Source organism: Micropterus salmoides, unplaced genomic scaffold, assembly GCF_014851395.1.
Source record: "Micropterus salmoides isolate LMB-PRFRI ecotype aquatic unplaced genomic scaffold, ASM1485139v1 Ms_hic_scaffold_5, whole genome shotgun sequence".
In the NCBI taxonomy this organism is placed as follows: domain Eukaryota; kingdom Metazoa; phylum Chordata; class Actinopteri; order Centrarchiformes; family Centrarchidae; genus Micropterus; species Micropterus salmoides.
In genome coordinates, this window is record NW_024044237.1 from 24,960,857 (window position 1) to 24,981,753 (window position 20,897).

General features: G+C 40.2%; 1 protein-coding gene and 1 long non-coding RNA gene across 3 annotated transcripts in view; one reads left to right on the plus strand and one right to left on the minus strand.

Annotated features, from left to right (window-relative positions):
• wu:fb13g09 (multidrug resistance-associated protein 5) overlaps window positions 1–20,188 on the minus strand; it is a 30,665-nt gene extending 10,477 nt beyond the window's left edge. The window contains exons 1-17 of one of the 2 annotated variants that reach the window (XM_038699857.1): window positions 20,076–20,188; window positions 12,734–12,922; window positions 12,075–12,230; window positions 8,716–8,863; window positions 7,443–7,676; window positions 6,914–7,087; window positions 5,979–6,126; window positions 4,681–4,829; window positions 4,352–4,459; window positions 2,283–2,633; window positions 2,102–2,173; window positions 1,794–1,918; window positions 1,629–1,701; window positions 1,334–1,537; window positions 1,026–1,151; window positions 595–706; window positions 290–474 (exon numbers count right to left, since the gene is read on the minus strand). In XM_038699857.1, coding sequence (XP_038555785.1) covers window positions 290–474; window positions 595–706; window positions 1,026–1,151; window positions 1,334–1,537; window positions 1,629–1,701; window positions 1,794–1,918; window positions 2,102–2,173; window positions 2,283–2,633; window positions 4,352–4,459; window positions 4,681–4,829; window positions 5,979–6,126; window positions 6,914–7,087; window positions 7,443–7,676; window positions 8,716–8,863; window positions 12,075–12,230; window positions 12,734–12,912 — 2,544 coding nt within the window. In that variant the 5' untranslated portion in view covers window positions 12,913–12,922; window positions 20,076–20,188. Of the gene's footprint in view, window positions 1–289; window positions 475–594; window positions 707–1,025; window positions 1,152–1,333; window positions 1,538–1,628; window positions 1,702–1,793; window positions 1,919–2,101; window positions 2,174–2,282; window positions 2,634–4,351; window positions 4,460–4,680; window positions 4,830–5,978; window positions 6,127–6,913; window positions 7,088–7,442; window positions 7,677–8,715; window positions 8,864–12,074; window positions 12,231–12,733; window positions 12,923–15,522; window positions 15,884–20,075 lie in introns of those variants that run through there. The other variant, XM_038699856.1, reaches the window with a different exon arrangement.
• LOC119889018 lies at window positions 16,934–18,115 on the plus strand. Its single transcript, XR_005441983.1, has 2 exons — window positions 16,934–17,619; window positions 17,953–18,115. It is a non-coding gene; the product is annotated as an uncharacterized LOC119889018 (long non-coding RNA).
• Window positions 20,189–20,897: the final 709 nt, after the last annotated feature.

Consider the following 20,897-nt stretch of genomic DNA (forward strand, 5'->3'; position numbering starts at 1 on the left):
TTTGGCATACAAAAAGTACATGAAAATCAGTCAGTTCAATGATGTTTACTATTCTAAGCACATTTCTCAATAGCAGCCACCACTGCTTTGCTGCACATCTGTTTTCTCTATGCTAGTGCTTGTTTTTAATTAAGTTTACCATGGTGCCGTTACTTTTTTAATCATGCACATTCAGATTAATGCTCAGCCGGCTACCACAGCTCACTGAAGAAAAGTAGTTATTTTTCCATTGGGAGCCAAATACACAGCAAAAAGAGGTATCTATTATTGTAAAGCAGGACTGTCTCACCCCACTGCCCTGTCTGATCCAGTAGCTCAGCCACCAATTACTGAAGGCTATGCTGCCTGTGGTGGAGAGGAAGAAGAAGACATTGATGATGAAGACTATTGGACCTCCTGCTGCTTTGATGTAGGCACCATACACAGACCAGGCGACTGCACCAGAGCCCTTCTCTTCAGCTTTCATCAGTTGCTCTGAATAAAAGATGCAAGAGAGCAAGCAAGGAAGAAGTTATGTGTGAACCATACTCAAGGAAAATAAGCATTTAGCATTCTTTCTACATGTGGAGCATGAAAAGTGACAGGGTCTCTCACCTCCCTTCATGTTCTCTACCTTTGGTCCGATCTTTACAACATCAACAACACTGTCAGCCTTTTTTGCACACGCCTTCTGCTGTTTGCTTTTTAAATTTGCTTTCACCAGATTCTAGGAGATAAAAAGGCAGACAAAAGAAATGAGTTTTAAAACATGCCACTGCCACAAATCACAACAACAGTAACACCACCACCCTGCAAGTCATTTAAACAGAGATATCAGTGACAGGGTCTTTAGCAGCTCACCAGTAAATCAATGCATGCATAAATAATGAAACGCCATGTATGTATTAACATTTCCCAGCTATTGTGCCTTCCTTTCTGGCCTTATGAATTATTCAGCTTGTAATGTTCAGTGTTATTGTGCAGTGGGGGCAAAGATGCCTAATTCAAAAGAGCTGGCCTGGTGCCTCATGTGCCCCTGGCCTTACCTCCTGTTGCATGCTGTTGAATAGGGTGGCATAGTCATGCTCTTTACCCATTAGCTGAGCATGGGTCCCCTGCTCGGCAATCTGCCCGTCCTTCATCACAACAATGTTGTCACACTCAGAGAGATACTAAAAAATAAAAAGATTAAAAAACATAGGTAAAAAGCAAGGATTTTATGTTGCAGACTTTAATCAGCTAATCAAGGTTGTTTTTTGAACTACTCCCTTCTAGTCTTTAAAGAAGCAAAAACGTTTATCACGGATTCTGAAGGAAAATTTGCTTCATTTGAAATTTATAGATGGTCCCTCACCTGCAGCTGGTGTGTTACAAAGAGCACCGTCTTGTCTTTGGCAACACCCTTGATAGCTTTTTTGAAGACATGGGAACCCACACAAGCATCAATAGCGCTGAGAGGATCATCCAGGAGAAGTATGGGCCGTTCACTATAGAGGGCACGCGCCAGGCTCACTCTCTGACGCTGCCCTCCACTCAGGTTGGCACCTCTCTCTCCAATCTAGAAAGAGGACAAAACATGTCAGTGTGTAAAGACACTTTTTTTTTTTTTTTTTTAAATCATCACTGAAAAGCAGATCCACTACGGATACCTCAGTCATGTCTCCATATGGCAGCTCTGCAAGATCTGGAAGAAGACAGCAGGCTTCCATAACAGCATTATATCTGAGGAGGAAACAATGAGGAAATGTGTTAAATTAGGGATAAATTTCAACCTTTATTGCTTTTGTTCTGCAGTATACAGCAGTTGACCATACTTTTCTTGGTCATACTCGTTTCCAAACAGGATGTTCTCCTTCAGTGAGTCATTGAGGATCCAGGCTTGTTGTGACACGTAAGCGAAGCCACCACTGGCAGCTATGTTACCTTCTAACAGGGTCATCTGCAACACAAAAACAGAAGGTTGGAAGAAGATAGAACACTTGATACGATTCCTTTTCAAATTGTGGGCTGTTGTTTGGCATTGTGTGAATAAAAGGTTCAAAAACACTAACGCTATCCTTGTTGCTCATGTCTGTGCTGCCTGAAAAGGAAGCTACAAATGAGCAATCCCGTTGAATCTCACCTGTCCAAGTAGAGCAGTCAGAAGAGAGGTTTTTCCACTACCGACACCTCCACAGATTCCAACCAGTGAACCCTAGAAAGGGAGAAAAACAGTGGCATTGTGGGAATTACATGAGACAGGCAAAGTTTTATCCAATTCCTTCAATAAAATTGTCCTTAATCCACTCCATGTATGCGCTTACCTTCTTAATGCGTAGGTCAATGCGGTGCAGGGTCTTGTGCAGTGGAGGTCGTATGCTTTGAGTGGAGGAGATGGTGCTTTGTGGACTCTCCTGCTCCATATTTGTGAGGAGACTTTGTGCATTGGGACCTTCCTTGTTCTCTTTGCTGTCTTCTGTCGAAATGTACAGGCTAAGCTTCTCCCTGCGCAGCAGGCGCTTCATCCCTCCTTGCTTCTTGTGAGGCGGGTTAGGTTTTACAGCCGGAGAGCGTGCCTTTTCCCAAGCCAATGTGGTGTCCAGAAATTCCACTGCATTGCTTGGATCCTCCATCTTGACCAAAACAACTTCTCTGTCATCCATCATAAACAGCCTCTGTAAAGACAGACACAATGGGTAACTTGGTAACATACTCAATGTCCAAAACACAGAATGCCTCAAGCCTTTTTGTGCATCTGTGGCAGAAATGCTTGCTTACTTAAACTTAGTTGACTCTGTGAAACCATCTCTCACTAACATGCAACTTTTACCATGTGTTTGGAATACAGAATGTCAAAAATGTCAGTATGTGGTGTTGATGGGTGTTTTTAACATCAACAAGAGCACCTGTTGATTGTCATGGTATAATTTACTTACCCATTGACATACTGTATCCACAGTCGTTAAAACTATGTTCACACTGCAGGCCTTAATGCTCAATTCCAATTTATTGGCCAGATCCAATTTTTTTGATTAAATGTACACATTATTTATTAAATGTGGCCCATATCAGACTCTAGTGTGAACTGGCCACGGCCTGAAAGTGACCCATACACGGAAAAGAATAACACGATGTCACATGCAGCACGCTGTTGTGTGAAAGTAAACACGGGCGCCACACACGTTAGCGTCTATGGTTTTATTTTTAAGTTGATTTCAAGTGGAAGAAAGGGAATTCGTGAGCAAATGATAACGAGGACGAGGACAAAGAGAGTCCACTGACAACCTCCATGTCAGGGTTTTGCAGTGTGTGTGAGCAAGGTTGAGGACCCAAACGCAGGACACAAGAGCTGAGCAGGTTCAGTTCAATATTTAATTAACTGAAGACGTACTCATAATAGTAGGCAGGAACATAAAGCAGGTGGATCACATCAAGGAGAACAGAACAGGAAGCAAAGTTAGACAACACCACCAGGCACGGAAGATTACAAAATAAAACAGGAAGTAAAATGCACGGGAACACACCAGGACAACCTTTTTCATATTTCCATATTTTGTGTTTTACCAAAGTAAAACACAAAATACGGAAAGACTGCAAAATCAGAGCATGGACTGAGACCGGACCAAACAGGAGACAGGAGTACACTTAAACATTGAGACATAGGACTCGAACAGGTGCCAAACATGCAGAATAAACTAAGCTACAACCCTTAAGACAAGATCAAATAATGAAACACAGAAATACACAGATCAGGAATAACATTAACCTGAACTAAAAAACAGAACTAAGAACTGAAAACTAAACTGCAGGACTAAGACCCAAGACATAAATAACTAGGGACAAGGAATGAGAGAAACAGAGACAAATAGATAGACACATGAAACAATGGCAAAACCAGAAACACACAGGGAAGAATACAAAACAAACATAACCCAAAACTAAACTCATAACACTCCATCGCTGCCGTCCTCCATGTTTGCATTCACCGCAGCTCCCTCTAGAGCGAAATTGTGATGACGGTGGATCTATAGTGATTTCAGAGTTGCATAAATTCCGATTTGACTGTCAAAAAATCCAACCTGTAGCTGTTTTGGACCACATCTTAAATTGGCCCAAATCCGAACTGAAAAAGATCAGATTCAATGTGACTTGGGCTGTTCACAATCAGATCTGAGTCACATATGAGCAAAAAACACAAAACTGATTTGGGTCACTTTGGCCTGCAGTGTGAAGGCAGCCTAGGTGTACTTCAGTATGTTGACCTTTATAAAGTGTATGTACATTTTAATTAGTTACTTAAATGACATGCAGACCAGCCATCTCTGTGTTGGGTAAAAACGGTTTAAGTGGCTCTGTGACAGTGGTGGTTCACAGACTTGTCAGTATTTCTCACCTGAAATCTTTTGACTGCGACAGCCCCCTCTGACAGTGCCCTCACAGCCAATGGTGTAACTTTCAGGGCAAAGGTCATGGAGTTGAAAACTGCAACTACTGTGAAAGCCTGGGGTAGGATGTGTAGAGATGGAGACAGTTAATCGCAAAAAGTGATTCGAACCAGGAATTGTTGGTGTCTTAATCCCTAAACCACGGGGGCGCCCCAGGAAATAGAATTAGAATATAATTAGCTTAATCACACAAAACTGTGTTTCCCGTGAAGACAGAGGAATTCAAAATGTAAATATTCAGTAAACATATTGATTATAGGTTCCCATAGTCAAATACCTCAGCTGCAGAAAGGTCATAGCCCAAAGCCATATGTAGGGTAAAAGTGCATGCGCTTGCTATCACCACAACGATGGGAGCCACACCCACTGTGAGGCTCTGGATGACCCCAGCTCTCTCTAGTATCCCTCTCTCTTCTGATCGCACCTCTGTTAAGAGATTAGAGAGAGAAAATGATAAAAAAGCAAAGACAGGCAGATAGGGAGAGAAAATAGAGGGTTGAATGACTCCCAAAGGGTTCTCCAGTGCATATTCAAAACACCATAACACACATAGCAGGTGGACAGAAATAGATACAAGAGGGAGGACATGGGTCCCACATCCATACATGGTATGAAAGGGGCTTCAAAACAAAACCTGCTGAACCTTGATAACTGTCCAAGTGTAATGCCCAAATCCTTCACCCCTTCCTCCATGGTTGTATCTCCCAAGTGCACACGCTAGCTGCTTTGTTCACCCAGTTCATTGGATGCAAACACTGGAACAAAAAGCTTGTGCATCTTAAATTCTGCCCTAGCAGCACTGTGCGTGAAATAAAAGAACTCCCTCCTCCTGGTATGTTATTCTCCATGGGATTTGCTTTGGATGTTATGTGTGTTTCCGCGTGGATTACAAAGCAAAAGTCACATGCCCGGGGCAAAAACACTGTGATCATCAATTTAACAACAATAGTAAGTCAAGGGAATGACATTGTAACTATTAAGACTCATTGGCCATTAAGTTGAATGGCAATTAATTATGATTATAATAGGTAATCAAAGGACAGCAGCGGAAACTAGACCCACCTGGCTAATTTGGAGCATGATTAAAAGGGGAAAATTATCCTTATCCACATCCTACAGAAAGGGCCTCAAGAGAAAAGGCCATCGCTAATTCATGGATAAGTAGAGTAGCCCTGACAGTCATTCAAAGTATCATAAGGCCCCAAACACCTTTCAAATTAACCTTGAAGCCAAGGGATTCAAACTGGCCTTGATTATAAAGAATGCTACAGGGAAAGACTTAAACGAAGAAAGCTAATAAAAATGGATTTAGGGTCAGGGTTATTTTGCCAGTTCATTAAGAGGGTAAGTCTAATTTCAGGTGATATACTGACCATTAAGTTACTAATTTGCATCAGTGACAGGTGTTAAAATGAGGTGACCCATTATTCTGGGTGAGTTGGGAAAAAAGCCTAATGAAAAACTAAATAGCATGAAGTGCATCTCTAGAAAAACTACCCGGTCCTGACCACAAACAAGAAATGAACAGTGTATTATGATATTGCTGATTCATTTGGGAACATGACAGCCACTCACTGCTAATATTCTGTGCGAAGGCATCTTCCCAACAGTACATCTTGATGAACTTTATGCAGCCCAAGATCTCGTTCATCAGCCTTACGCGGCGGTCAGTCACCACCACACACTTTTTGCGGAAATACGCCGTCAGTCTCGATGCAAGCATCTGTCCAGACGGGAACAGAGGAAATGATGACAAGAGAAATAAGTGGCAAGGGAGGAAATGAAAGCAGACACAATCACATTAGCTGTGCTGCAGGCCTGTCCGGGGGACCAGAGTGATAAATGCCTTTCACATCAATACCAGGCTCTCCGGCTGTCAGGCTCTGGCTTAGACTGAGTGTAATTTGAAAATAACATCTACAAAGTTGACAGGAGATTGATAGCCAAGGAGTTATGATGCTTTTAAAAAGTGCTGGTTGTATTCTTCAACAGCCTTAATTAACGTAAAGATTCAAAAACGATGAGTACTCGTGGTTTCTACTAATTAAATATTAAAAAGTTGTGGGTCACAAAATAATGAGTCAACTATAAAGCATCATCTCTGGTCATTAAATTTTAGTAAAACTTTAAGAAATTTCTATAATTAAATTGCTTGTCACAGCTGTAATATGCGTGATCATAACTTTTGTTAAACTTTTAGAAACTGTTGTGTTAAATTCCTTGTTACTGCTATAATGAGTGTGACTATTACTTGGTGTAAATTTTATAAACGTCTGAAATAAAACTACATTCTGTTGTTGACAGCAGTTTGCACTATATTAAAACACAGACAGCTGTATGTCTTTGTGTATGTGTGTTGTTATTAATCTACTATGATTTGTGTGCCTGTAACAAATTAATCATGTATTTTGCCTATGTCTTTGTAACAACAGCAAAAGCCCCTGAACTTGAACTCAATAAGCTTTTTATCCTTTGTCTTACTTTTACAGATGTTCTAGCTAAAGTCGTACCATGCCAGGGTAGAAGAGGATGAAAATGGCTGACCCCAGTAGAGCAGTGGGGCCCAGGAAGTATGTAGTGTAGGACACACCCAGTATTCCCACCACAGGCCCCCCGGCCAGCAGGCAGCCCATGGACACCGCTTCATATACGCGCTGGCCGTCACTGGAGCAGATGTTGATCAGCTATGTAGAGAGACAGAGATTTACATTACAAATTACATTAAAAATCTACAATAAACTAAATCTTTTCAAACAAGACATAGTGAAACCTCACGACTAAGACTCTAAAAGCAATTTTACAAATACAGTTGTCCTTATTCCCACGTTAACATGTTGGACAATGATTCCTCTTAAGCTGTGTAATGACTAATCTTAGACAGCCTCCCCTCCCTCAGGCTGTGGGATTTGTCGAGATCTAAGCAGGAATGGTGTAAGAGCAGAAATTAAATCCATCTCAATCATCTGCATGCGGTGCCCTGCAGTGAGGGATGATTTAGTTAATTTCTGGATGAGTCCCCTCCAGGGTTATTTGACGTACCTCGCCTGGACTGATGTCTTTAGTGCTGCGTAGGCGTAGGATCTTGTTGAAAGCAAATGTAAGAGCTGCCCCACGGAGGCGTGCTGCAGTGCGGTAGTTGACGGCCCACATGAGCGCCTGAGACCAGGAGCGCATCAACTCCATGAGGAAGATACCCGCTACCAGAGAAAGGCCGTATGGCACAGAGCTCTGTGAGCTCTGGGAATACTCCAGCAGAGCTCGAACGAGGAGAGCCTGGGGACGAACAGAGAGAAAGGGGAAAAGGTGGGAAAGTACGTAAAGGAAACAGCAGAGAAATAGTACCATAACAAAAATGAGCAGAAAACAGCACAGACAAAAAGTAAAAACATGAAGGAGATAAAGTGGGACAGGAGGAGGAGGAGGAGGAGGAGGAGAAAAATAACAAGGAGATTACAGGGGGAGGGTACGTTTTAGGAAATGCCATAGATAGAGATAAGCAGGGCAACCAAATGGAAAAGAAAAAAAGAAGATAAGAAGAAGATGAAAGAGAATATTTTAAATCGGTAGATTAGAGATCATATGAGTAAAATAAGCATAGAGAACTGGAAAGAATGGCTACATAAGCAAGCTGCCAATTTAAAGGAGTGATGGGGATGACATGAGAAGATCAATAACATTTTGTGATTGGAAATTGATAAACTGCAGAGAGAATATACACAGCTTTATTTGTCAGCAAGAGCACAAAGTAAATCAACCAGGAATGTGAGACACATGCGTCATTGTGTAAGAACTAAATCCAGTTAATGCTATTAGTTGTGGGTAGTAGCACATCACATCAAAATAAACAGCTTAGAGCATGAGGAACAATAGGACAGACTCAGTAATATCATAAACTGGGAATTCCAAACATAATTATCCTTTAGTTAAAGGTGATTATTTAAAATTTCTGATAAGGAATGTTTATAAAAATCTGCACTTTGAAGCTCTCTGTTGTCTGATGCTCATCTATGTGCATTTTTGGAGGTAAATCCAATCTGCCAGAAGTGTGGCAGACAAAAAGCTGCATATTTCTGAACCAAAGCGTGACTGGGAACAAACCAGCTAATCTATGGTATTAATATGGGTTTCGCTATCTAAGGCTTTGTAATCTCCCAGTATGTTTTCATTAAAATTTCCAGACCAGCGTGAAACAGGATAAAGCGATTTTTTTGAAAATACACCCGGACAACAAGCCAGCGACCAAGCTGAAAGTCATATTCGAAAGTCGAATCAGCAGAATATAAAGGGAAAGGAGGATTTGGACGGTACTCACGGGCCCAACGAAGCCTGCCACCATTGTGAGGAGGAGGGAAAAGATGGCCACCAGCACGCGGGTTTGGCAGAACCTCCAGAACACTCTTGACAGGGATGCCCCCTCTCGCCCTCGTCTTTTCAGCTCATCGTGCCACAAAGTTTCAAGCCTGGAACCAGAAACCCGGAGCACTGAATAATGACAAGCTCAAACAAACATCATTAGATTGTCATTGAACATAATTTACTGAATAATGAGTCTAAATAATTGGTCACATTTTCGACTGTTGCACAACTCTCGCACATGAATGCTCTGCAAAGTGCTGTTGTAGTACCAATTAACTGTATGCAAAAGGTGGCATTTTTTGAAGGGCAAAATTATCATAAGTGGAAAGAATACTTTATGTATTGTTATGCATTGGTATTTACTACCCGAAAGCAGTATGGGGATACAAACAGTCTGGCAGGCAATCGTGGAAGTTTAAAATCACAAAAGAAAAATAAATGCAGCTAGGCTGATAATAATTTAAAGGTGACCTACAATATACAATCACGAAAAATGCATTACATAAATAGACTGAGAAAGGCACTACCAAACATGTTAAAGATGAGCTAATGTACTTTTATTGCTGTATAATACCACTTGAAGAGGGTAAAATATCTTGTTGGCCAAATGCATCATTGTTAATGACTCTATAAAGCAGCAGCAGAGCAGCTGCAGCAAGTAATTTAAGCCCTAATGACTTTATTAAAAACGTATCAGAGATAGACAGAACATTAAACCAGCTAGACTCTCACACAGCCTGATAATTACTAGTTGAAGTCAAATGGTGTTGAATCTAAGAAATTACAATTAATTGCGGACTAATATCTGCATAGAGCACAGCATGAGTCACAGGAAATGAGACTTCAATGTGAGTAATACATTTTGTGTTGCTAAATCCCTTCAATGGACCCATCAAGAAACAGTGAACAATGTACTGAAAGAACAAACTAATTAATTAACATGTACCTTCACAATGGTAAATATCAGTACACTATATATCCAAAGTGTATTTATAGGTTTCATCCTCGTAATTTCAAAGATTTAAAAACCACACGATAAAACAGCAGAGCTTTAAGTGTGTGAGTGGTCACACACATTAATGGAAATGGAAGCACCAGGGCAACAGTGTGGGACTCAAAGGAAGAAAGATTTGCTTTTAAACATGGCTCAAATGTTCCTAACAGCAATTCTCTCTCAGTTTGCCAGATGGCAAACAAAGCTGATGTTTGAAGAGTGTGCTGGCCACCACGTTCAAGGTTCGCACCTCACTGAGCACCAACAAGTGTTAACTCTCCCAGGGTGCTTTTCCCATTCCCCCTCTCGCCATAGTCTCTACTTTGCAACAGGGGTTGCATAACTGTTCTTGCTATGTAAACGCAAAATAAAGACCTCCCGTCTGCAGCGACTCTGCATCATCGCCCATCCGTGCCAATGTGATAGCTTTGTGCTCCTTTGCCGCTTCCCTTCTATGTGCTCTTTAACACACACAAAGCGGCAGCAACACTAAACCTCCAGGCCCTGAGCCAGTGCCTTTATACAGAACAGGTCATTTACAACCCACACAGTTGTCACCAGATACAAGAGTGAACTTCCACATAAGGTCACCCTCCAATATTGTCGAGTCATGGCACCATGACTCAACAGCATGTGAAAAAAAATGAAATGAAATGAAAAAATCCTTGGTTTTCTTTTCAGCAAGCAAAAAACCAAAATGCCCTCTAATAAGCTTATTGTAAATCTTTATTGTTCAGTCATAGAAGTCGTACAATACTACAATGTATTTCTCAAGATGTGCTTTGGCAGGCAAACAGTGACTTTTATCTCATGGTCTGCGTGTCTCCAGTCAATGACAGCTAATGAATGTGACTGGGAGACACAGTGCATTGCAGGTAGAGGAGTTAATGACATAACCACCCAAGTCAGGCACCAACTCTCTGTAATCTCTAATCCCTGCTATTCTTAGTAGTCTCCCATCAGAACACACAGTTCCTGCTTTGGTAAAGAAAGACTGGATGTTCATCAATGGTGTCTCACTGCACAAACTGTAGACACACTATACAATTATACAAAAGAAATCTATAAAGTTGTTTACATGGCAGGGAATTACAGAGTAATACTGAGAATGCACCTGTTTTCAGTATGTTCGACAGAGTTTATCCTCACATTCACCTTTGCTCACACATATGGCAGGCAAAGCAAAGAAGGTTTCTACGGTGTGAGAGTGAAGCAGTACGATTTAGATGAGTTCACCTGAATACGCACTGATAAAACATGCACCACTAGGTACAAATAACATGGATTTTCAATTGAATGGATCATTTGTTGTATCATAATGGGTGTCTACATTACAAAGCATGACTAATTTACACAACTAAAGTACCATTTTGACTTGAAAACTAGCAGGCACACAAAATCTTCCAGTGACACAGCAATGAATTTCCACAAGGGATGAATTAACAAACAGGCAAACCAGGAAACTGCCCAGGTGTCCAAGATATCCCGGGCTCACTACATGTTAATCAGTAATTTGTTTATTTGCAAATTAGTAAGGAAATGTGCACCACGTATGTACAATAGTAACCAAAGAACTAAAGTAACTATAGTATTTAGTACTAATAAGACCCTGTTTTGTTGGAGACCTGTGTCTGAGTTTCATCAAGTTAGCACAAGCTCATATGAAAACCTGGGAAGAGGTAGAATTCCAGCATATGAGTGCTAGTTGATCTCTGGATGTCTGAGCACATAAGGGAGATGCCACATGCAGTCTGCTGTTTGCACTGTACAAAAGTGATAAGACTGGAAATATTCTGTACTTTTCCTAAGCAACCATACTATACTCTACGTCTGTCAGTTACTTTTGGCCTTCCCTAGCCTGTCTGGGGCTCTCAGCCTCACTGGACATAAATCTTTAAAAACATGCCACAAATATAAAAAAGACTGAGCCATTTCCTATAACAGATTTCTTTAGCAAACATCACTCAAACAGGAGTAAATAGCGCATTTGTAGGGGATTCTTTTTGGTTGCCATGTTGTTGTGCTAGTGAGTATTTGAATAAAAATACATTACACTGCTCATGTTCATGGTAATGAAAAAACATTTATGTGTTTTTATTAATTTTTGGACAACAATGAAAGTCTATGGGACAGTGTCAGTAAGTATCTGTGTTTCACAAACTACTCCTATGTGGTATAACCTCACCTTTAGACAAATCCTTCTCATTTTATGTCTTATCCCACCTTCAGTTTTCTAGGAATACTGTGTTTAAGCATTAAATAAGAGTTTTCCGAACACCGCAGGTCACTTTCATCAGGCAAACCTCACACAGTTACCTCACCTTTGGCAGTTGATTTCAGAGGCTTCATGGCAAGACAGTCCCCACACATCCTCTATAGACAAGCTGGACGCCTTGTAGGCCTTCAGTGCCAGTGGGGAGAGCCAGTGCACAGTCATAAATGAGAAGAGGCCGGCATTATCGACTGGGTGCTGGTGCCTGGAATAGAGAAGATGATGTGGAAGTGGGTGAGATGTCTAAAAGTGCGAGCATGCACAGAGGTGCTACATTGGGGTAACAGGCCCAACACTGGTCACAAAGAAAGAAGCGGCGCCTTTGCTTGCCAGAGTAAATGAAAGGTGAGTCATGCCCGCAGTGTTTGAACAGTAATTTGCACGCTCTTCACAGAAATCTGAGAGCAGCAAAAAAAAAAAAAAAAAACTTTAGGGGCAGTTTATCAGCTGGCATGCGTTTAAACACTGTGCTGTCTGTCGCTTGGGGATAAGTTCCCACCCCTTATCATGGCCTCCTGCTTCTCCCCAACAGTCAGCACATCAGGCAGTAAACACAACAAATGTGAATTTCTGTGTCTATGTATGTCTTTAAATGGCTATCTGCCTGTCAGTGTGCCAGCCTAAAACTGTCTGCATGTCTTTATGTCCACCTTTATCTGGCTCACTGTCAGAGAGTCGCCACATGTACTTAAATACAATTTTGTTTACTTGTGAGTTATCCTGAAGGGCTTTAAAAGCTGCAGGCTTTGCCGGTAGCGGCCTTGTCTCTTTGGCCCCCTCTCCAGGGATGCCTCTGCTTCCTCTTCCTCTAGCTCTGGTAGTGGTTGCGGGGAGGAGAGTGGCAGGCCCTCCACCCGCTCAACTGCTTCTAAGGCATCAGGGAACATGGCGGACCCTCTGGGGAGAAAACAGCAAGACTACATTAAGCACAAATACACTTTCAGATAAGACTTGTGACAACATCCTGTAAATATACAACTACAGATATTTACCCATTGGTACCTGATATCGCCGCTGCAGATAAAAACTCCAACTTGTCTTTGAACAATGAAAAAAGGTCTGAACTGATTACGTTTGACTTCATCAGAGATTTCATTTGACGCAATCAAAGACGCAACTAATAATCATTTTCATTATTGATGAATCTGTTTATTATTTTTTGATTAATCAGCAATTTATTTGGTCTATACATTTTCAGAAAATAGTGTAAAATCCCTTCACCATTTCAAAGGGGTTCAAGCTAATATATTCAAAATGTTTGTTTTGTCTGACCTACAGTCTAAAACGCAAAGGTATTAATTTTACTAGTATACAAGACAGGTAGCTCTTGTAGCAAATCTTGTGCAGATCTGGATGCCTGTTTTACTTGGGAAAAATTTAAAACAATTATTCTGTTATCAGAATTGTTATAGATGAATTCTCTGTCAACTGACTAACTGATTAATTATTTAAGCTCTACTGAAAACATTAAACATCTTCACACAGTTGCAACAATCTGTTGGTGATACAGTACACTACAGTTTTATTTTTTCTGAGATGCCGATAAAAAACACTTCCAAGCTGACATTTTAGCTAAATTCTCAGAGGGAACTGAAAGAATAAAACACAGCAATCAGGCTTTGCTGTCTTCCTTTAACCCAGAGAACTATCAGAGAAAAGCTGTGTTTTGCTGAATCACCCTCTGAGGACGCAGATAGACTTCAGAGATCACCTTGTTCAGAGGTCATGGTGCCTCTCTGGCATACAACTAAAGTGCTTATCTATTTAAAGACGACCTGCCAGCAGCCCCAGGAGCTTGAGAGCAGACATCTGAGCTGCCAGTACGTTCGTACACTGTCACTGATCCCTTCTATGGCAAAGCTCCGTGACAAGGTCAGCCAGACTCTGCGTGGGGTGCAGATTGACTGTCCAGAGAATGTGGTCAATAATGAGATTCAATACAGACGGCCCAGTGGGAGCACAAACAGAGTCACAGAGTAACAGAATCTGATACAATAGGTTCTGCTGAGAAATACACTCCAACAAATAGTAACTGTATATGTAAGAGTGTGATGGAAGCCAAATGCTGGCATTGAGAAAAAGCATGAAAAGAGGTTTTGTGTTTCCTTCTGCAGCCCTCATTGCCTATATCATGTGAGGTTTGTCATATGGCTGTGAACTTTACAGAGGTAGCCCTGCAATCCAAGAGCTGCTTGGGGCCTCATTGATTACTGTACAAAAACACTTTTCAAAACTTTATTCGCTGATTTTGTGAAAGTGGATCATATTTTATGGAGTTTCTAGATTGACAGATAGTTTTAAAGTAACTGCTACCTGTAAAATTAGCTGCCATTATCTAGTGGCCCTATTAGCTTAGCTGACTCTGCCCGGACTAGAAGCTCAAGCACCAGGGGAGTTTTGATGGTAACACCGCTAGAGCAGAATTTTTTTGGAAACCTAGTATTCAGAGCAGTCTGAATTCAGGGCTTTTTGCTCACAGGAATAACTTACATACATACCTACATATGTTTACCTCATTATTCGTTTAGTACGAACATCTGATATTGTAATAATATATATATGACAGACAATAAGGAAAAGCATAATAGGTCACCTTTAAAACCGACTACTAGGCTAATTTAACCTGCTGGTCAGGTTTATGATTGATTCAACAAAATGTCAACAACAGGTGCATAGTTGATAACTGCTGTGGACTCTACAAGGCAGCCATAGAAAAAAAGCTTATATGCCAACTGATACAGGACAAAGACAAAGAAAACAAAACTAGCACTTAGGGCAGATAAAGTTAATAAACACAGTTATGGTGAACAAAGAACTGACGCATATTAGCAAAGGTAAACTTAAGTAAATGTCAAAGATGCTTTGTTTTCCCCATATTTTTAGCCAACATCAGTGTATTGTATCAGTGTTTCCCAAAGAAATAAGGATAAAGAGAGAAGATAATCAATACAGAGGTTAAATTTAGGCCTCTGTGACCAAAAAAAGTAATTGATCATAAGTATTTCCCACCATTTCGGTCTTTAACATCCATTTAATATTTATTTCTTTGCACTATTTGTTTACATAAACACTTGACTTATATACTGACATAATATGTTGGCGATAATTGCATTTACACACACCTACTTTATTACCTACATGTATGTATGTAATAGTTCTGTTTCTTTTCACCTACCTATCAGCTGTTGTCCTTATATTTATCTGAATGTCAAATTCCTTGCATGTGTACAAAGAAAAACTGATTCTAAGGTTGTTTTATAAATCAAGAGACTACTTGTGCATCACTTTAATTGACAAATACTACTTTAAACATTTTCAAAAAAAATTTTCTAGAAATATTGGATAATTGCCTGATTAGTTTACTTTATCAAAATAACTTTCAATTTGTCTCATCATCATGACACAAATGCTATACTACTAAGTTACTATCATTAGCAACGGTGTTGTAGTGCTGTAGTATAAGAGCTCACTTAAGTTTTCATACACAACACACTTACATTCAAGTCGGCCTTGCTCGGGTCACCTTAGCAGCAGCACAGATCTCAGATCTTGTGTTTATGAGCAGGAAATGCAGATAAAGATGCAGTTGCCCATGTTGTCTCTTTTTCTAAGCTGTGCAATTCAAACCTAAACTTCTTTCCCACAACCATAAAGACACATCGCCTCCAGCAGCAGCGGACCGGGGCGCAGGTGTAAACAAGAAACACAGTGACGGGCTCACGTGTATACAGTGCGTGCCGCTACCTCCCAGCAGTGTCTGAGGCTTCGGTCACACAGAGCCCTGCGGGGAGAGGAATTCCCGATATCACTGTGACGTCAAAGCGGCTCCGCCAACCGGTGACGGTGCTGACCAGTCACCGTAGTAACGACAAAACGGGTCGGACAATAATAACGAGGAAGTACACGCGCGAGACAGGGGCGGCGCCGGTTGGGGGGGGGGGGGACACCAGGGGCATATCAGATTTCGGCTCCCACTGGAATCACATTAGCCACCATCTATGGAGCCTATGTCATTGGCCACTTTACTACTAAAGGATAAAGTTAGTTGTTGACTAATTGACCATTATTGATCATTTAGTACAAACGCATCCATCCATTTTTGTATCACAATAAATTGAGTATTCTTTGTTTTTCATTTGGCATAGTAATGAGACTAAACTAATCCATTACAGTAATAAAAAAGAGAAATGTACAAAGAGAATAATTTTCACCTGCAGTCCTGCTGACCTCTCTGTGATCAACCCTAAAGAGCTTTGTTGTGTCACTGGATCTTTCATGACATATTGAAGGTCCAGTGTGTAAGATTTAGTGGCTTCTAGTGGTGAGGGTTGTGAATTGCAACTAACTTTCCGGTCTACCACTGCCCCCTACCCTTTCAAAGAGCATAGGACAGCTACAGTGGCTGACACAGCACAAAAGGTGTCTCTTTTGAAAAAAAACACATAATAGATAAAGTTTATAGAAACATTGACAAGGGAAACACATTAATTCTCTCTGATTATGTATCCTCACTAAAACTAGTGGCAAAAAATATAAATAAATAAATACTTTGATAGCGGGGTTGAAATAGATCTCAGTTACTGTAATGCTGTATTTGGAGTTGAACTGAACTTTTAATTTGAAAAATTCTGAATGACATCAAAAGAGTCTGTAGCCTGCTTGAAACACCTCTGAAAGAGCAGTCAGAGAACGTGATTCCCCTAAATGCACCCTGGCTCCGATGCAAAATTTATTTGCTGACCCCTGCTGTATATTATTACTACTAGAACGTAGTGACGAAATACGCTCTGTAGCGCTGCTTGTCCGTTTTCAGCTACTGTAGAAACATGACGCCGCAACATGGCGACGTCCATGGAAGGGGGGACCCGTGGTTATGTAGATATAAATGGCTCATTCTAAGCAGTTAAAAACATCATGGTTTATTATGTAAGGTCTTTACACACCACAGAAAACATAGTTATGGATCTTATATTGCATTTCTGTTGATGGTGCCTCAGAAATATTACACACTGGACCTTTAAGGACATAAGGACATAGGTAAGTGTGTTGTCATTATAATCGCCACAACAAAATTCTGTTTGGTATTTCAGAGACAGCAGCAAGACAAAAAAGCAAAAATGCACCCCAGACAGGACAGAGAAACTAGACTAAACAGTAAAAACATAAACAAATATAATAAATTGCATATAAACAGTAACAGACTTCAGTAATAAATAAATAAAGGCAACAACAACAGTATACTATTTCACAATAGTATGGTTCTTTTATATTAAACTAACTGTTGACTGAGGTTGAGGTTAAGTAAAATCATAACTTACTATTTAGTTGTGATAGCATGAAATTATCAAGCTGTGTTGCTTGTGCTAATAAAATGCTGTAACTGGAGGTTCAACATCATAAACATGCTTTGTTTACTCTGTTGACAGGAGCACGGTTGAGCTAGACTGAAGAAATATCTGCAAAATAAATAGTAAACCCTCTCTAAAGTGACTTGAAGTTGTCCTCACGTAAATGATGAAGACCTTAAGCCCAGCTGGATATACAAATAACAGCTACACTGAGACCTCCTAATGGGCCAGAGCAGTCAAGCAATAGTAAGTTATTAGTCTCGCAACACAACAGCATTGGACATAAAGTGAAGTGAAAACAACAATATAGCTGCAATTTAGCAGCAAGCAAAAATACATCCAGCTTAGTATACAGCACACAAGTGAGGCTTGTTAACACACTGAGAAATTTTTCATTATTGGGGAAAGAATTGTGGCGATACGGGCCTCATACTTTGCTCAAATTTAGTCACAGTTAAATGGTATGCAATGAATGACTCGACTGTGCCTGACTGAACTGCAGGAATGTTTTAGCTTTTTACTCACTGCCTTAAGAAACTTGTATTCTTTTTAAAATGCATTGTGATTGAAAATACACAGGTGCACTCCGTTCGTCTTCCAGATTGCATCTGGGGTTTGGGGCGGAAGTTTCTCCCTGAGGCAACCCAGGCCCAGCTGCTCCAGTACCAAAAGTTCCCACCTGGGTGCTGCTTAGATTTACTATTTCTCTTCACGATTAATAATAAAAAATAAATTAACTTTATTATCTCCTTTATTATTAATATGACATTATACCCCATAGATGTTAAAATACATCTCTGGCTAATTAAATAAAAAACTACACACACACAAAAGTGGTCGCACAATTTTGAGGTATACCACGTAAAAACCGTACTCCCTATTCACCGTGCTGCTGTCTGGCAATAAGAAACAGAAGAATCCACTGTCGTACCACAATACTTCAGAGGATCTTCTTCCCTCAGGCTGTGAGACTCCTCAATTCATCCTCAGCACTCCACTATGTAAAATAAGTTTATTTCTATGACTTGTTATTCGTCCACCCATCTAGTGTATATCATTTAGCATAAAGGGAACTACAACTTCACCATGTTAAACAACCCTGTGTTGTAAAATAATAAATAAAATTTACCTTGTTCCTTGTACTTTGTATTCAGAATATATATTTTGCCATTTAGGATTTAATGTTTAACTATGGATTTGAGCCTGTGATTCTGGGATAATAACTCCTGCACTCTTACATGTCACATCAAGAGCAACAAGTTTTAATTTGTCTGATGAAAATAGGATGTCAATTCTGGCCACTTTGTTTTTGTAACATAGCAAATGGAGTATGTTGAGTATGTTCCACTCAACAGTAATGTCCCCAATGGTTTTAGAGCATAAATATCCACTTGATTAGATTTTGAACAAACCAAGAAATACAGACTGTATCAAACATAAAAAAGGGTTACAGGCCAAAATGTTTTGTGCCAGTAGAGAGAAACAAAAAGTTTCAAGACGTGATCTGATTCTCAAATCAACTCTGGCCTGATGGTGGCACTGAAAGGTTTTGTTGCAAGTGTACTAAAAGATACAGAAATGACTTGTTTATCTCCTGATCAGTTTTGGTCATAATTGGGCAAACCAATGCAGGGAAGCAGACTCAATTCCTTCTTTCTCCTTACAAGTGCCAAATTACTTTCAATTGGATGAGCCAAATTATGCCTCATATCAGGGATGATTGATTCCACTTTGTTGAAAAGTAAAGAAAGGCTTTAAAACACATAAAAATGATGGTCACGTTGATTTGCCAAACAAACTTGAATAAAAAGGAGGAAAGGGAAACGTTACAGACCAAAGTGTTGGTTGAAGTTTGGACTGTGTTGGTGGTGCTAAAAGACATCCCAGGCGTACCTGCATTTCTTGAAACTAACTAACTAGGAAACAGTAAAAGCACACACTAATTTTGAAAACCCAGCTCATTTACTTAATTTGTTTTAAATTTTAATATATTTTTATATATACACGCACACACACACACACGCATGCTTACTGTTTTATTTATTTATCTTAATTTAATATATTGTATGTATATATGTAGCTTTGGCAATATTGTTGCTAACATTCATGAGAGAGAGAGAGAGAGCGAGAGGAGGTGCTGCACGAATATATGCTTCTCAATACAGAGCCCAAAACAGCTCCTCAATCAAATACGCCTAGTAAAAAAAATACAAAGTCAATATGTGGCGGTCAGCATTGATAATTATTCAAATTATAGGCTAATTATGGAAACACTGCTTTCAATACCACTCACTTCACCCCCAAACAAAGCAGTCTCTCCCGACTTTTTAACTAATATCATATTCATAACAGCAGCAAGGAGTATGTTTTTTTCCAAAGCATGTAGGCCTAACGTTTTTTACGCCACCGGCTGAAATAGAAAAAATAAAGCAAGTAAATCCCAACTTTTGAACTACTGTTTTTCTGTACAGCCTAGTATTTATAAGAGCAGTATTCAGTATTTTTACCAATTGTTACAGTAACGGAGCTGCCGGAGTTTCTATAAGTTTCATGTTGCTGTGCTGCTTTAGCAGATGCTTCAATAAATGAAATGTAGAATTGTTTGTGGTTGATAGCTTTTTGCAGGTCGCACAGAGTTTACAATAGACGACAGAGTTCTTTGCATCTTAGACTGTGTCACAATAATGGCACTAGGTACTTACAGCTGTGGAAAGAATGCCTAACACCCTCGTTCTCAATTCTTCCTGTAGTTTTTGTCTACCAGTGGACATTAACAAAGTCCGGTGCCCCTGACCTGCAGTGCAGTTGCGCATTCACGTCATGGATGGTGCGTTCAGTAACGCAGTAACGCAGTGTTACTTGGATTAGTAACCGTAATAATATTACTGTTTTGAGAAGTAATCCGTTACATTACTAGTTACTGGGAAAAGTAACAAGTACATAGTAACGCTTTACTTTAATATGATGTTAAATCCAAACACAGAACACAGAACCCCAAACTATTAAAACAGACTTAACAGGGAAAACATCAACACAAAACCAAAATCCTAACAGTACCCCTTCCTCAAAGAATGTCCATACCCACCCAACAACGACAAAGTCCAAAATCAAACCAGGGTAGAACGACAGGGCACGTTGAATCAGGGTGGGTGGAGGGAGGACAGGAGGAGTCAGAAATGTGTCGGGGAGCCGTTTTGATGCGTCATTGAATAGTTCACGCATAATGACTGGCGACCACTGATTGATCACTGATTTACCCCTGATCACACCCCGACGGTCACCGAGCTCACCAACCGTGTAAATCGGGCTTAATATCGTGTAGTGTGAAGTAGGCTTAAGACCCCGAAGCAGGACTACACAGTAAGATCGGAACTAAAATAAGAAAACAGGAAATGAGACAGAAATGGTAAAGTGAATTGAACTGAACATGCAAATGAACATGAGAATAAACAAGGCAAAACAGAACCCCAAACCATTAAAACAGACTTAAAACAAGAAAAACAAGAACACAAAACCAAGATCCT